The sequence below is a fragment of the Piliocolobus tephrosceles genome, chromosome 1, assembly GCF_002776525.5.
Source record: "Piliocolobus tephrosceles isolate RC106 chromosome 1, ASM277652v3, whole genome shotgun sequence".
Classification (NCBI taxonomy): Eukaryota; Metazoa; Chordata; class Mammalia; order Primates; family Cercopithecidae; genus Piliocolobus; species Piliocolobus tephrosceles.
The window spans coordinates 128,787,774-128,805,037 of record NC_045434.1 but is presented as its reverse complement, the minus strand read 5'-3'; the positions used below and the strand labels follow the sequence as shown (position 1 = coordinate 128,805,037).

Here is a 17,264-nt window from a genome sequence, read left to right as displayed (position 1 = left end):
GCCATCACTGGGAAATACTTCTTCCATCCATTTATTATAACCAGATGATTAATGGGAAAAGTACCTTAAAGTAAACAAAACTGGTGCTAATCCATGGCGTTGAAGGAAAGTTTTGAGAGAAAGCTGTCCAGTGAAGGTCACATAGATTTTTAACATATCCACTTTAATAGGTGAAACCTTTGAGCAGAAAATACTGGATCTTTTCTCCAAAAGGTGTTTAATTTTATGGAGATGTTGAAAGGTACATGCCAAATCTGAGTATATGTGTGAAAATATGAAAGGAGCAAATATTAAACCTTGAATATCAAGTTTACGTGGGGAAAAAAACATCAGATGAATACATTTACATGCCTCTTTAAGAAATAGCCCTTTGGCCCACAGGATATATACTGTTTGAAAATGGAAAGTTATTCTAAAAAGTCTGCTATAATTTATTTTAGTCTTGCACTTACAGTCCCACTTGCACAAAGATCAGTGGCAGGATATATGGATCTTGATTGGGCCTTAAGATGTCAGTTTTGAAGGGCTCAAGTCAGCTGTGTTGATACTAAGATGGGCCCTTTGAATCTTTAGGAAAGTTCATCCATTTTCAGTCAATAAAATTGGTGTATTGTCAAGTATAAGATTTCTTGAAGTAAGCCACTTGAAACATTGTTAAGCTACACATAACAGCTGATGGCTGAATGAGGTTAAAAATGGGTGTATAAGTCTTTAATAGAATAAACCATGCTATTAACCCAACATCTGTTTATAAAGGAGCAAGTTTAACCTGCTTTGCAGTCTTGATTTCTGTTAATGTGCAAACTTTACCATGCTAAGACATTAGTAAATTTATAAATTTTCTTGTTGAACAGCAGCTTCAATGCAAACACAATGTTTCCAGCATTGGTATTTTGGCTAAGGTAAATCTACAGATGACTCACTGTTGATGTTTATGGAATGAGGCTTTTCACAGCATTGGTTTTTAAAGTCAGTCAAAATAGTTAAATAATGAACATACTTCGGAGATGTAACAGGGCTTCTAAAAGGGCAGGAATGACATCTTGGGGACCTGTTGATCTTACACCTGCCATTACTTCAGTAATCACATACTGGTGGCTTCTCAGGCCTGGGGGAAGGAGTTTTGTGTAACTGGCAGGAATCTGAAGCCATTTTTTTAATGCTCAAAATTGTTCTTTAAAAGTGGCAAGTTTCTTAAAATTGTAACTATGTCCAAATGAACTAAGAGTCATTAGTGTAGGAAATTTTCTTCCACAATAATGTTTTTAGGTTATTTAGTATCAAAGAATGTTCCATTTCCATTTGATTTGCTGTGACTTTGAGAGCAATACAAGAATAAAGCTGCTTTTCTAATTCTTCACGAATTTCACTTGGAGCACCACGCAGTAGGTAGTCTTTGAGTAACTGACAGGCTTTTGCCAAGTTTGGTTGTATCACTTCTGAAGTACACTTCATTGTACTCTGATCACAGCTAGTTCTACAATCTGTGCCATAGACACAGTCCAAATCAGACTCACAGTGACGATCCTTAATAAGTTCTTTCAGGTTTGTCTCTGGCACAATTTTTCTCATATCCACCATTTTCAAATCATACTTATCATTATATCCTAGGTTTTTGGCACTAGTATCGCACATGAGGAAATTTCCATAGGGGCCATGGAAAACATCTTCCACAAATTCTAGAAGTCCTATGGCTATTTTTGCCTTTCTTGGCCATGATGGTGTGAACAGCTGATCCATGCTTCTTCTGAATCCAGATGGAATAAAAAGTTCAATGACCCAAGGAAGGCTTATTCCATAAAGAGAGGTATATTCAACACTTTCCATCACATACAGGTCACCACAGAATCCCATTAATTTAGGGGTATGTTCTTTATCTTGAAGTATCACCATGAGAAGAAATTCATTCAGTTGAAGAAGTGCCCATGCTGATTTTGCTTCTCCCAAGGAAACCTGGCCATCTTTGTCTCCATCAGCCACCGTCAAGATGAGATTAACCAGTTCAGAGAGGTTTCCTTGGTCACCCAATTTTGCCTGTCAAGAATTTGGCTAATTATACAGAAGGAATGAAAAATACCTCCCATGCAACATACTGAGTTCCTTTATGGGCACTATTAACCATGCTAGAAATAATAGTACTGAATTCCCATAAAAGAACTTAATGTATTATATCTCCAAATATTTATGATGCTTCCTAAGTGAACTAGAACCATGCTTTATGTAACTGCAGTAAAACCCACTGTAAAATACTTGTCTGTTTCTTAGGAAATGGCCACTCTAACTCCCCTGTCCCCTTCAGGCCCTTTAGATAGTTAACCAACAAAGTAATTATTCCTCATTCATACATTTAAAAACTACCCCCTCATATGTGGACTTGAAAAATTGTACTGTAATGTACTTACATCAAAGTTATAATAAGGGTCAACTAAAAATCATTTTCTCTTTTGTTTAGAGATGGGGATCTCACTATGTTGTGCAGGCTGGTCTCAAACTCCTGGGCTCAGGTGATCCTCCTACCTCAGACTCCCAAAGTGCTGGGATTACAGGCATGAGCCACCATGCCCGGCCTTATTATTTTATCCTATTTTGTCTTTATCACATTAATAATAATTTTGTTCAAGTAGTAGTAGTATAATAATGAAGGTTAAAAAGTATTTCCCTGTTTCTCTGGGATAAAATAGTCTGAAATTCATGTAAAATGACCAAATAAAAAATTTGAGTGAAAATAAAAGAGCAATGAAAATAAATTTTTTTCCTAAAACTTTCTTATATTTCTGTTTAATCTTTATATTAGTAGTTCTCTAAATTAAAAAAAAAAAAAATTTGCAGAGTTCTATTTTTTTTTGCATGGGAGGAACTGCTATGCTTTTTTTCCCATTAGTTTTAGTGATATGTAAGAACTATAAATTTATGGGATACTGATGGGTGCAACTGCTCAAGCCTGTAATTCCAGCACTTTGGGAAGCCAAGGTGGGCAGATAGCTTGAGCTCAGGAGTTCTAGACCAGCCTGGGCAACATGGTGAAACCCTGTCTCTGCTTTAAAAAAAAAAAAAAAATGCTGGGTGCGGTGACTCATGCCTGTAATCCCAGCACTTTGGGAGGCTGAGGCACGAGGTCAGAATTCGAGACCAGCCTTGCCAAAATCCCATCTCTACTAAAAATGGGAGTGAAATCCCATCTCTACTAAAAATACAAAAATTAGCCGAGTGTGGTGGTGGGTGCCTGTAATCCCAGCTGCTTGGGAGGCTGAAGCAGGAGAATTGCTTGAATCTGGGAGGCAAGGTTGCAGTGAGCCGAGACCATGCCATTGCACTCCGGCCTGGGCAACAGAGCGAGACTCCATCTAAAAAAAAAAAAAAACCTTAGCCAGGTGTAGTCGTGCGCCTGTGATCCCAGCTACTTGGGGGGCTGAGGCAGGAGGATGGCTTAAACTCTGGAGGCTGAGGCTGCAATGAGCCGAGATCATGCCACTTGCACACTCCAGCTTGGGCACAAGAGCAAGACCTTGCCAAAAAAACAAAACAAAAAACCGTCTTAAAAAAAGGCAGAAAACAAAACAAAACAAAAAAACCCCCAGGCCTCCTGGTGCTATCCCAAGCTGGGTTCTTCCACTGACTGTATAGAATAAGGAGGTAAACTCCCATGTGCACCTCAGCCTAGGCCCTGTGCCTTATCTGTATTGTGCATGGGAACACAGAAAAAAAATTCATGGGATACAGAGTGATATTTCAATACACACATATAATGTGTAATGATCAAATCAAGGTAATTAGCATATTAATGTCTCAAACATTTATCATTGTGTTGTGGACATTCACAATCCTTTTAGTTTTTTGAAAACATACAAAAATTATTAATCTCTTTACCCTATAGTGCTATAGAACACTGGAACTTACTCTGCCTATCTAGCTGTAATTTTGAATCTGTTAACCAACCTCTCCTCCTCTCCTCTGTACCCTTCCCAGCCTCTAATAACCACAATTCTGAGTATACTAATTTTATTTCACCTTTTTTGAATTAATTTTCATGTCAAACTGTACAGCACTCTGATTAATGAACTCCCTCCTCATATCTGGACAGTTTTAGCTATCATAAATAATGTTAAAGTAAACATTCTCCAATACAGATTTCTTTTCTTTTTTTTTTTTTTTTGAAACAGGGTCTTACTTTGTTGCCCAGGCTGGAGTGCAGTGGTGAGATCTTGGCTCACTGCAACCTTGACCACCCAGGCTCAAGCAATCCTTGCACCTCAGCCTCTCAAAGTAGTTAGGACTACAGGCACATGCCACCATTCCTGGCTTATATATATATACATATATATAGCTGAGGTCTTACTATGTTGCCCAGGCTGGACTTGAACTCCTGGGCTCAAGTGATCCTCCTGCCTTGGCCTCCCAAAGTGTTGGGATAACAGGCGTGAGCCACCATGCCCGGCCTCTTATAATTATTTCCTCAGGATGGAGTACCTGATAGAGGTCAAAGAATATCAAAACTTTAATGGCTTAGGATGAGGTCCTGCCAATTCCTCTGAAGAGTCCCACTTCACACTAGCAACATGTGAATGCATATACTTACCTTAAAGAGACTATAGACCATTTCTTTAAATTTCTGTACAGTAGTTCCTCTAGTTGGCTTATCAAATAGTACAATTTCTTTTCTTGGTTCCAATTCAGTTCCAAAATCAAGATGAAGCGTTTGTTCCATCTGACATTTCACAACACCTGGTAGATTATCCCAAATCCCTAAATACATCTATGTAAAAAAAAGTGGCAAGTTACGTATTATACTGAGTAGAAAACTCTTAAGAAATATACCACTATATTTTTAGGGTCCTCTTCCTCTAAACAAAACAAAACAAGCATCAAACATTGTGAGGTTGAAGTGTGACTTTATTTTCGAACTGCAAACTTGAAATCATACTCAAGATATTTTCTTTAAACTAATTTTTTTAAATTACAAGAGTAATACATGCCTAAATATATTTTTCAAAAAGTCCAATGAGAAGGATGTAAGGCAAAAGCAAAGTTCCCAAACATTCTACTTCCATAATCCCACTTCCCCAAAATTAACTACTATTTAAGTATCTAGTTATTTATCAAACTAATATTATATAGTGTTAACTATGTCCTATGGTCTACTAATTTATTTTAGAGACAGGGTCTCGCTTTGTCACCCAGGCTGGAGTTCAGTGGCATAATCATAGCTCATTGCAGCCTCAAACTCCTGAGCTCAAGGAATCTTCCTGCCTCAGTCTCCCAAGTAGCTAGGACTATGGGCATGTCCCACCAAACCTGGCTAATTCAATTTTTTTTTTGGTAGAGATGGGGTCTTGCTGTATTGCCCAGTGACTCACCCACCTCAGCCTCCCAAGTTGCTGGGATTATAGGCATGAGCCACCACACCCGGCTTTTACTGATTTGCTATTATTTTAATCCTCGTACCCACCTTAGGTGGTAGGTACTATCATTATACTTATTTCACTGATGGGGAAACTGAAGCAGAGACAGGTGAAGTAACATGCTGACAAGAGCTGAGGTCTTTACCACTAGGATAGGTTGCCCCTCTTCTACATTAAAAAAAAAATAAGATCATATTATTAATATTAATCCAAACAAAACATCATTTCACTGCCTTGCTCCAAACCCTCTAATAAATTCCCATTTCAATTAAAGTCCAAAGTCCTTTGCATGACCGGTTGGGCTCCATTTGAGCTGGCCTCGCCTATGTCTCCAACCTGATCTTGTACCATGTACTCCGTTTCTCAAAGTCCCAGCTACACTGGTCTTTCTGTGATAGGTTAAAGCTATCATGCTTGTTTCGGCTTCCTGACCTGCTTCACTTGCTGGCTCTGCCTGGAATGTGCTCTCCTAGATCTTCACGTGGCTGGCTCCTTTACATCACTCAAGTCTCAGATCACACATTGCATTTAGAAAGCCTTTCCTGACCCCATGTCTAGAATAGATCCTCTTCCACCTCCGGGTCACCTCTAATCCTGTTTCATTATCCTCATAGCCTTTTGTACTGTCTAAAATTATCATATTTATTTATTTATCAGTTTATTACTATCTGTCTCATCTCACATTAGAACACGAGGTTAGAGGCTTTATCTGTCTCCCTCAGTGCCTCAAACAGTGCCTGGCATGCAGGAGACACTCAAATGTTGGACTTTGTTTTAGAAATTGTCTTTAACATGATTAATATTGTCAACTTAAAAATTATTTTAAATTTCTATAAGAATAATGCATATTTATACAAGAAAATTTAGTAATCATAAGATGAACATTAAAATGCAATTTTCCAGTGCTCTGGATGTTTTGTTGTATTTTCTTCTACCCCAATTAGATATTCTATTGTTTTATTCTTATTTCTCTGATGAAAAGTAAGGTAGAATTTTTTTTCATTATGTTCATCAGCTGTTTGCAGTTCTTTTGTGATTTAGTTCATCCTGTCCTTTGCCCATGCCTATGAATTCTTTATTAAGGTATAAGTTCAGATATTATTTCAGAAAGGTCTTCTCTGATCACATCCTCTAAAGCACTTCTCACCATCCCTGACACTGCATTCTCTATTTGCCCTCTGTATCTCCCATAGAACACACCATAGTCTATAATTATTTTGTTTATTTATTTATTTATCAACTGTGCCTCCTGTCCTTCTGGGATCATGTAAGGTCTATAAGGGAGCAATCTTGTCTTTTTTTTTTTTTTTTTTTGAGACAGGGTCTTACTCTGTCACCCAGGCTGGAGTGCAGTGACATGAATGTGGCTCACTGCAGCCTTGACCTCCTGGGCTCAAGTGATCACCCCACCTCAGCCTCCCGAGTAGCTGGGACCATAGGTGTGTGCCACCACACCCAGCTAATACATATATTTTTTGAGACAGATTCTTGCTCTGTTGTCCAGGCTGGAGTGCAATGGTGTGAGATCTTGGCTCACTGGAGCCTCCACCTTCCAGGTTCAAGCGATTCTTGTGCCTCAGCCTCTGGAGTAGTTGGGATTACAGGCATGCGCCACCATACCCGGCTAATTTTTTGTGTTTTTAGTAGAGATGGGGTTTTGCTACGTTGCTCAGGTTGGTCTCGAACTCCTGGCCTCAAGTGACCTACCACTTCAGCCTCCCAAAGTACTGGGATTACAGGTGTGTGCCACCGTGCCTGGCCACTCAGCAAATTTTTGTATTTTTTGTAGAGACAGGGTTTTGCTATGTTGCTCAGGTAGGCCTCAAACTCCTGGACTAAAGCAATCCACCCACCTTGGCCTCCCGAAGTGCTGGGATTACAGGCGTGTGCCACTGGGCCCGGCTGTATTTTATTATTTTTTGAGACAGGGTCTCACTCTGTCACCCAGGCTGGGGCGCAGTGGTGGGACCATAGCTCACTGCAGCCTCAACCTCCTGGGCTCAAGCAATCTTCCCAGCCCAGCCTCCTGAGTAGCTAGAACTACGGGTGTGCGCCACCATACCTGGCTTTTTAAAAATTTTTTTTAATTTTGGAGAGACAGGGTCTCCCTACATTGCCCAGGCTGGTCTCAAACTCCTGGGCTCAAGTGGTCCTCCCATCTCAGCCTCCCAAAGTGTTGGGATTACCTGTGTGAGCCACTGCACCAGGTTGCCTTAATCACCATTGTATTCCTGGTAACTAAAACAGCATCTGTCTAAGATCAAAGTGCTGACAGAAAAACAAAAACAAAACAGTGTCTGGAATATACTGGGAATAGATTAACACATATCCATTGACTGGCCAGGTGCGGTGGCTCACACCTATAATCCCAGCACTTTGGGAAGCCAAGGTGGGTGGATTGCTTGAGCTCAGGAGTTCGAGACCAGCCTGGGCAACATGGCAGGACTCTGTTTCTACAAAAATACAAAAAATTAGCCAAGTGTGGTTGCATGAGCCTACAGTCCCAGCTACATGGGAGGCTGAGGTGGGAGGCTCACTTGAGCCTGGGAAGTGGAGTTTGCAGTGAGTAGAGATCTCACCACTGTACTCCAGCCTGGACAACAGATTCTGTCTCAAAAAATTAAAATAAAATAAATGTCTGTTGAATGAATTAATCAAAGCATACAAAATTGAAATACATATAATGTCTCAAAACTTTGGTTCAAGGATTCTTTTAATAATGCCTTTAATTTCTGGTAAAATTAGAGTACACTATAATTCTGGAATGTTTACTCATAACGTCCATACCTGATTGTTGGGCTTGGTGGATAAGCATTTTCCAAAGTAAAGAGTTTCTGTAACACAAAGGCTGTTACATGCAGGCCCATCAATAACTCCAGTCTTGTACTTGTCACACTAAAAACCAGGAAAGAAAAAAGTAGTTAATAGAAAAATATTCATAAGAAGAAGCATAAAGAGCTATCTATGTCCTTTATGAGAAAGTTCTATGACAAAAAGAACTGAGGCTTTGGACTTCGACAGACCTGGATTTGATCTAACCTGTTACTTATACCTATATAATTATGAGAAAGCTTTTTGCTGTTGGGGTGTGTGTAGAACTTTGAAACTATTTTACCCACTTGACGTGGTCTAAGGCGGTATGTTACCTACTCCTTCCAAGAATAGAGGCACTCTATTTTTAAAAATGGTTCTGGTTACCCGGGAGTTGGAGCTTGCAGTGAGCTGAGATTGCGCCACTGCACTCCAGCCTGGGCGACAGAGCGAGACTCCGTCTCAAAAAAAAAAAAAAAAAAAAGGTTCCGGTTTTAGGGCTTTGGGAGGCCGAGGCTGGTGGATCATTTGAGGTCAGGAGTTCAAGACCATCCTGGCTAACATGGTGAAACCCTGTCTCTACTCAAATACAAAAATTAGCCAGGCGGTAATGGCGGGCACCTGTAATCCCAGCTACTCGGGAGGCTGAGGCAGAAGAATCACTTGAGCCTGGGAGGCAGAGGTTGTGGTGAGCCGAGATCATGTCACTGCACTCCAGTCTGGGTGAGAGAGTGAGACCCTGTCTCAAAAAAAAAAAAGGTTCTGGTTTTAAAATAAATAAAGTTTAGAATAACACAATAAAATTGCCCCTGTCATGTTATCATCCTTGAGATCACCCAAAAACAAGAAAGGGAAAAAAAAAACCATCCACTCTGAAAAAATAAGGTACCAATGAAACCCTAGGTACAATAAATGAGGATGACCTGCCAAATTCAGTGAAGATTACACCAGAGTCTAGAATTATGCTGAGATTAAACACCTGCTGTGGGCCCCGCTCTCAGACAAAGTTGGCAGAGCACCAAGGACGTGGTACATCTGCGGAGCAGAACCACTACCCTGTTTGCAACAAAGGTTTAAGGGGCACAAGCTGTGGGAACTTCCCAGAACTCTATTTGGCACCATGAAATAGTAAGATAAGGCAGGCCTGAAAGATAAAATCCTCAGAAATGTTCTCTTTGCTAGAGGCAGTCTGTTGATGAACTATGGCTGGGAGACAGGGCCACAAGCAGCTTCACTACCAGCTCAGTTTACTTCCCAGTTGCTTCCTGCACATGGCTGGCTGACGGAGACCTCATTTCACTCAGTAAAGAGTAATAATCAAAACCAAACAAGCAAAAGATCTATATAGCAAATCTACAAGAATTAGGAAGAATGGAATAGGAAAAGCAAATGTCAGATAAAAAAGATTTTCTAGGCAGGGTGCAGTGGCTAACACGTCTGTAATCCCAGCACTTTGGGAGGCCAAGGCAGGTGGATCACCTGAGGTCGGGAGTTCGAAACAAGCCTGACCAACATGAAGAAACCCCGCCTGTACTGAAAATACAAAATTAGCTGGGCGTGGTGGTGCATGCCTGTAATCCCAGGTATTCAGGAGGCTGAGGTGGGAGAGTCAATTGAACCTGGGAGGCAGAGGTTGCAGTGAGCCAAGATCACATCACTGCACTCCAGCCTAGGCAAGAAGAGTGAATCTCCATCTCAAAAAAAAAAAAAAAAAAAAAATTCTAGAAGAATGTTGCTATGAAACAGACCAAACATATTGTTATGAATTTAAAGGACTTACTGAACCATTTTAAAATAAGACTTCAAAGCAGAAGAAATGAGGCAATAGAAGGAAGTTTAAAATAAGCTAACAGAGCTCAGACAGGAAGGAAAATAAAACATCCTAGAAATAAAAGCCACATTATAAATGAGGGGAAAGACAGACAGGGATAAAAGTAAGATTTAGGAGGACTAGGCCAGGCGTTGTTGCTCATGCTTGTAATAACAGCACTTTGGGAGGCTGGGCAGGTAGATCGCTTGAGCTCAGGAGTTTGAGAGCAGCCTGGGCAACATAGCAAGACCCCATCTCTACAAATAATACAAAATAATTAGCTGGGTGTGGGGGCACACACATGTAGTACTAGCTACTTGGGAGGCTGAAGTAGGAGGATTACTTGAGCCTGGGAGGCAAAGGTTGCAGAGAGCCAAGATTGCGCCATTGCACTCCAGCCTGGGTGACAGAGGGAGACCCTGTCTTAAAACAAACAAAAACAACAACAAAAAACTCTGGAGGACAAGGTTGAAAAATGCAAGCAAAATGAAATGGAAATTTAAAAATAAATAAAATGAATTTAAGATACATTTATAGATATAAAAGACAAAGTATATCCACCATGTCCATATGAAGGAGAATGGGAACAAGTGGAAAAGAAAAAATACTCAAAGTAGAATTCAAGGAAACTTCACAGAAATTAAAACACTTTTATCTACAGATTGAAAGGACATACAATGAATGTCCCAAGAAAAACTGACATGAATGACCCCTGTGACATATCCCACTGAGGTTCACTGAACTTCAAAAATAAGTTATCCTTTGAGCATCCAGGTAAAAAGATCAAGGCACCTTAAAAGGGAAACAAATCAGATTGGCCCCAGATTTCTCCACAGCCACATTCAACAGTAGACAACAGTGGTGCAATGGCAGCGGAGGCTTTGGGAATGTGAGACCCGCCTGTGTCCTAATAGTCTCATCTGTGAAGGGGATGTTAATAGGTCTTAATTTACAGCATCATTATGAGGATTAAATAGCCTAAGTATAGATCACCTGTGACTTTCATAAGTGCTCAGTCATAGCTATTATTATTTTATATAGCTGAACTTTCTTTTCTTTTCTTTTTTTTTTTTTTTTTTTGAGACGGAGTCTTGCTCTGCCGCCCAGGCTGGAGTGCAGTGGCCAGATCTCAGCTCACTACAAGCTCCGCCTCCCGGATTTACGCCATTCTCCTGCCTCAGCCTCCGGAGTAGCTGGGACTACAGGCGCCCGCCACCTCGCCCGGCTAGTTTTTTGTATTTTTTAGTAGAGACGGGGTTTCACCGTGTTAGCCAGCATGGTCTCGATCTCCTGACCTCGTGATCCGCCCGCCTCGGCCTCCCAAAATGCTGGGATTACAGGCTTGAGCCACCGCACCCGGCCTGAACTTTCTTTTAGTAGGCACCAAATGTTTTTGAACATGTAAAGTTCAGAAAATATAATCTCCATGAGCATCTCTTGAAGAAATGATTAGAGAAGGAATTTCAGCTAACAAAGAGATGAATGGAGAAATGGAATATGAAAGCCAGTTGAAATGGATTGGAATGAAAACAGCTCAGGTAATTGAATTAATAAAAACTGATTTTTTTTTTTTTTTTTTTTGACAGAGTCTGTTGCCCAGACTGGAGTGCAGTGGTGCGATCATGGCTCACCACAGCTTCGACCTCTCAGGCTCAAGTGATCCTCTTGCCTCAGTCTCCCGAGTAGCTGGGACTACAAGAATGTGCCACTATGCCTGGTTAATTTTTTAATTTTTTGTAGAGATGGGGTTTCACTTTGTTGCCCAGGCTGGTTTCAAATTCCTGGGCTCATGTAAGCTTCCCACCTCAGCCTCCCAAACTGCTAGATTTATAGGCGTAAGCCACTGTGTCTGCCAATAAAAACTGTTAATATAATACCTGATAGTTAGTAGGTGCTTCTTATGTGTCAGGCATTGTTCCTAGCACTATACGTTTATTACCATGACAACAACCCTGGGAGGTGGAACCTATTATCCATTAAAAGATAAGAAAACAGAAACAGAAATAACTGTTAAGTAACTTGTTCACAACTACAAAATCATAAAGCCAGGATTCCAACCCAGTCAGTTTGGCTTCGAGCCCACAGGCTCCTCAGGCCTGCCTCCTGTACCCTCCTACAACACCTTACAGTTTGCTTTGAGGATAAGGGAGATAAAGAGCCCTGCCCATGTGCAGAGTTAAGTGTCAACACCGAGGCGCTGTTGCCCTTCAGGTACTAGTAGTGGAGAAGTTCCTGGACCAGGCCTTGGCTATGACCTGGTTTCTCTTGCAGATCTGTCTGTAGCTAAGAATATTAAGTTTCATCTTCGGGAGAGGAGCAAAGCAATCTAGTTCTTTTTTTTTTTTTTGAGACAGAGTCTCGCTCTGTTGCCCAGGCTGGAGTGCAGTGGCATGATCTCAGCTCACTGCAAGCTCCGCCTCCCGGGTTCACGCCATTCCCCTGCCTCAACCTCCCAAGTAGCTGGGACTACAGGCACCCGCCACCTCGCCCGGCTAATTTTTTGTATTTTTTTTAGTAGAGACGGGGTTTCACCGTGTTAGCCAGGATGGTCTCGATCTCCTGATCTTGTGATCCACCCGCCTCAGCCTCCCAAAGTGAGCAATCTAGCTCTTAAACTCAAGTTTGGGAGGTCACTTGGGAGAGGCCCAATGTCTTTCTTCCATCTGGTCAACCTCTGGGGATATTTTAGAAAATGCAGGACCATCTGTTAGGCATATGTGCTTGGTAGCAGATGGCCAGCAATTTCATTGGTATGTTTCTTCCTTGAGGCAAAGGTGATGGGAATTCTGAGGCCTCATTAGGAGAAGCTTGAGTGAAAGCTCCTGTAGGTATGGTTTAGGGTTTCCAAGGAAGTTATATCATATAGACCACATTCTCTGACCACAAATAAATAAAAAATAAGTGGAACAATAAAAGTCAAGTTGAAGTCCCATAGCTCAAACATGGCCCATTGTGAAAGAAAAGAGACAAAAAGAAGTGACTGAAAAACTCTACAATTTTTTTTAAAAAGTAAAAAGTAAAACAAAAAAACCACAAACATATGTTTGAAAACTAAAAAGCACATTCCTAAATAATTTGTGGGTTAAAGTAGAAATTACCATGGAAACACAGAAATATTTAGAAGTGAACAACAATATAGGTATACATATCAAAACTTGTGGGAGGCAGCCAAAGCAGTTCTTAGAGTGAAAATTATAGTAATTTCCAAATTTAAATGCAATGATGAAAAAACCAAGATATTGAATATAAATAATCGCTCAACTAAAGAGACTTAAAAAAACAACCAACTAAAAAAACAAACAAAAAAACAAACCCAACAGACCGGCTCAGTGGCTTACAACTATAATCCCAGCACTATGGGAGATCAAGGCAGGAGGATTGCTTGAGGCCAGAAGTTCAAGACCAGCCTAGGGAACACAGTGAGACCTCATCTCTAAAAAATTTTTTTTTTTTTAATTAGCCAGGCATGGTGGTGTGTGCCTATAGTCCCAGCTACTCAGGAGGCTGAGGAAGGAGGATCCCTTGAACCCATGAGGTTGAGGCTGCCATGATCATGCCACTATATTCCAGCCTGGGCAACAAAGTGAGACTCTTTCTCAAAGAAAAAAAAAAAAAGAAAGCCCAACAATAATGAAAATAAACTCCCAAAAGAAGTAGGAGAAAAGAAATAATAAATGAAGAAATAAATGGAAAAAAAATCAGGCCAGGTGTGGTGGCTCATGCCTATAATCCCAGCACTTTGGGAGGCTGAGGAGGGTAAATCACTGAGTTCGGGAGATCGGGACCAGACTGGGCAACATGGCAAAACCTTGTCTCTACAAAACATACAAAAATTAGCCAGGTGTGGGTGCACACCTGTAGTCCTAACTACTCGGGAGCCTGAGGTGGGAGGATGGCTTGAGCCCTGGAGGTCAAGGCTGCAGTGAAATGTGACTGTGCCACTGCACTCCAGCCTGAGTAACAGAGTGAGACCCTATCTCTAAATAAATAAATACATAAATAAATAAATAAAGGTAGTTCTTTGAAAACTTTAACAAAAAAGATACACCTTTAGCAAGACTGATTATAAGAAAAAGAGGAGAAACAAATAAATATTATTAGGAAAGAAAAGAGTAGTGATGGCAAAAAAATAGAAACAACTTATGGTAATACATTCGAAATAAACAATTTTTCTAGAAAAATATACATAATAGAAAGTCATGCAGGAACAAATAGAAAAGCTGAATTAGATTAATACATATAAAAAATTGAATCAATAATCAAAACTGTTTCCCTCCAAAGAAAGCAGGCCAATAACTCTATGAGAGATTAGTTTATTTATTTATTATTTATTATTATCATTATTATTTTTTGAGATAGAGTCTTGCTCTTGTTGCCCAGGCTGGAGTGCAATGGCGTGATCTCAGCTCACTGCAACCTCCGTCTCCTGGGATCAAGCGATTCTCCTGCATTTGCCTCCCAAGTAGCTGGGATACAGGTGTCCACCACCATGCCCAGCTAATTTTGTATTTTTAGTAGAGACGGGGTTTCTCCATGTTGGTCAGGCTGGGCTCGAACTTTCAACCTCAGGTGATCCACCCGCCTTGGCCTCCCAAAGTGCTGGCATTACAGGCGTGAGCCACTGCACCCAGCCTTGAGAGATTAGTTTTAAGGAAGGAAAAAAAAAAAAAAGAAAAGAAAAAAACAAAAGAAAAGAACAGAACAGACCAGACAAGACAAGACAAGACGCAGGCCAGGGTACAGCCTTGGAAGGACTGCAGCATGCCATCCAGATGCAGTACTGGGAGATTTGCCATCCAGATGCAGTTTATGAGAGTGGAAAATGGGTAAGAACGTTAATGCCCCTCAACAGGAGAATGGTTGAATAAACTGTGGTATATTCATAGCACGAAATACTATGCAGTCATTAAAAATTAAAAGAATTAGGCCCAGACATATCAACATAATGTGAAATGGAAACGATTTCAGAATGACGTGAGCAGTTTAGTACCATTTATTAAAGTTTAGATACATGCAAACATAAACATAGTATTTATGTACCCCTGCCACATGTAGTGAAAGAAAAACATCATGGCAAAAACTCATACCATATTCAAGATGGTGCTTCCTGTGAAGTGGGAGGAAGGAGAATATCAGGCAGGATAAGACAGCTTCAACTATACTTGTAATGTTTCACTTATTTTTAAAAATGCAGCAAATATGGCAAAAGGTTAAGATTTCTTTTTTTTTTTTTTTTTTTTGAGGCGGAGTCTCGCTCTGTCGCCCGGACTGGAGTGCAGTGGCCGGATCTCAGCTCACTGCAAGCTCTGCCTCCCGGGTTTATGCCATTCTCCTGCCTCAGCCTCCGGAGTAGCTGGGACTACAGGCACCCGCCACCTCGCCCGGCTAGTTTTTGTATTTTTAGTAGAGACGGGGTTTCACCGTGTTAGCCAGGATGGTCTCGATCTCCTGACCTCGTGATCCGCCCATCTCGGCCTCCCAAAGTGCTGAGATTACAGGCTTGAGCCACCGCGCCCGGCCAGAGGTTAAGATTTCTTAAGAAGGTGGTAGATACACAGCGTTTGCCATATTGCTTTTTTTTTTTCTGAGATGGAGTTTCGCTTTTGTCGCCCAGGCTGGAGTGCAATGGCGCGGTCTCAGCTCACTGCAACCTCCGCCTGCCCGGTTCAAGCGATTCTCCTGCCTCAGCCTCCCGAGTAGCTGGATTATAGGAACCTTCCATCACACCCAGCTAATTTTTGTATTTTTAGTAGAGATGAGGTTTCACCATGTTAGCTAGGCTGGTCTGGAACTCCTAACCTCAGGCAATCTGCCTGCCTCAGCCTCCCAAAGTGCTGGGATTACAGGAGTGAGCCACTGCGCCTGGCTGCCATATTGTTTTTTATATGCCAATACAGTTCTATGAGATTTGCATGTATATATATCTTAAATTCTCACAATCTCCCTATGGAATAGGTATTACCATTATTTCCATTTTATTGATAAAGAAACTGAGGCAAGAGAGGTTAAGAAGAGGGTAAGAATTTTACAGAGAGCAGGTTAATGGCAGAGTTGGAACCTGAGCCCAGATAGTCTGTCTCCAGAGCCTGTTCTTTTAACCACTAAGGTAACAGAACCAGGATTATTTATGTTGGAGAGGACCATGCAGAGCAGGTTTAGTACCAACTGTGTCAGATGCCCCCACCGAGTGCACCCACTAAAGGTGTCTCTGGTCATTCCCTCCACACAAGCAACTCACAACAGGGCTAGGACTTTCATCCTTGTTTCCTGAGGACTTTGCACAATGCCTGACACATAATCAAATAGATAAAAAAGCACTTGCCAAATGGATGAATGAATGAAGTGTATGCTGGGTTTTTATCCAGAAGTAGGGCACTCTATCATGAACAATTCATGGGATTGGACTTAAAGAGCGATACCCTTCCACTGTTCTGATCTTGGGCTCCTGAATCTTAAGAAACACTTTATCTTAACTCTGTTCAATGTCAGGATTTAAACATGACTCTTTCCACAACAACTATATTTCAATAAATCATCTTGGGAGTTTATATTTCTTTCCTGAGCCTATTTTCTTCCTCCCTTCTTTCTGTATGTTCTCAAATCTAACATTATTTGTGTCCATGTTATCTTCCCTTGTGGAAAGCTGGATGATTTGAAGGCAGATACTTGGTTACATTCATCTTCAAACCTCTCCTCCTCTCTAGCACACAGCACAGTTTGGTATTTAAGTGTTCAGTAAATGTTTATTAGATAAGCAACATAAATAGTGGTTTTGGCTTTAAAATCTCATTGAGGATTAAAGTGCATACTTTTCTATAATATTTAATTTTTTTTTTTTTAAATAGCACAAACAAGGTAGCTCATTAGTAAACGTATTGGGAAGCAGTAAAAACTAGTCTGGCATTCAGCTACAAGAGTGAAATTCTAGTTCTGAGCAAAAACCTCAGACCAACCATTCATCAAAGAGGTAGTTACAATGAGCAGGCTCTTCCATTTGTGGCTTCCATCACAAACCAAAAGCAAATTTCCCACATGCTTGTACAGAAAGGATGGTTGGCCACGTACTGTTTCGTTTTGTTGTTTTTCAGGCACAGCCACACACACAAACTGTAATTACTGTCAGTAAACGATATTCTAAATAAAAAGACACAGAAATTATAGAGAACGTTCCACTTTATCATAGTATAATCGGCAAAAACATCAAAGGCTTTCCTGTCCTAAGATTTTTCTTTACTCGGGTGATT

The 17,264-nt window shown here is 40.8% G+C and overlaps 1 protein-coding gene and 1 pseudogene across 2 annotated transcripts in view; one reads left to right on the top strand and one right to left on the bottom strand.

The window, feature by feature from the left end:
* Window positions 1-12: 12 nt before the first annotated feature.
* DIPK1A (divergent protein kinase domain 1A) overlaps window positions 13-17,264 on the bottom strand; it is a 128,824-nt gene continuing 111,572 nt past the window's right edge. Inside the window, exons 3-5 of one of the 2 annotated variants that reach the window (XM_023230975.3) lie at window positions 8,187-8,294; window positions 4,577-4,753; window positions 13-2,034 (exon numbers count right to left, since the gene is read on the bottom strand). In XM_023230975.3, coding sequence (XP_023086743.1) covers window positions 1,222-2,034; window positions 4,577-4,753; window positions 8,187-8,294 — 1,098 coding nt within the window. In that variant the 3' untranslated portion in view covers window positions 13-1,221. Of the gene's footprint in view, window positions 2,035-4,328; window positions 4,468-4,576; window positions 4,754-8,186; window positions 8,295-17,264 lie in introns of those variants that run through there. The other variant, XM_023230976.2, reaches the window with a different exon arrangement.
* Window positions 3,578-3,700, top strand: LOC111555195 (annotated as a pseudogene).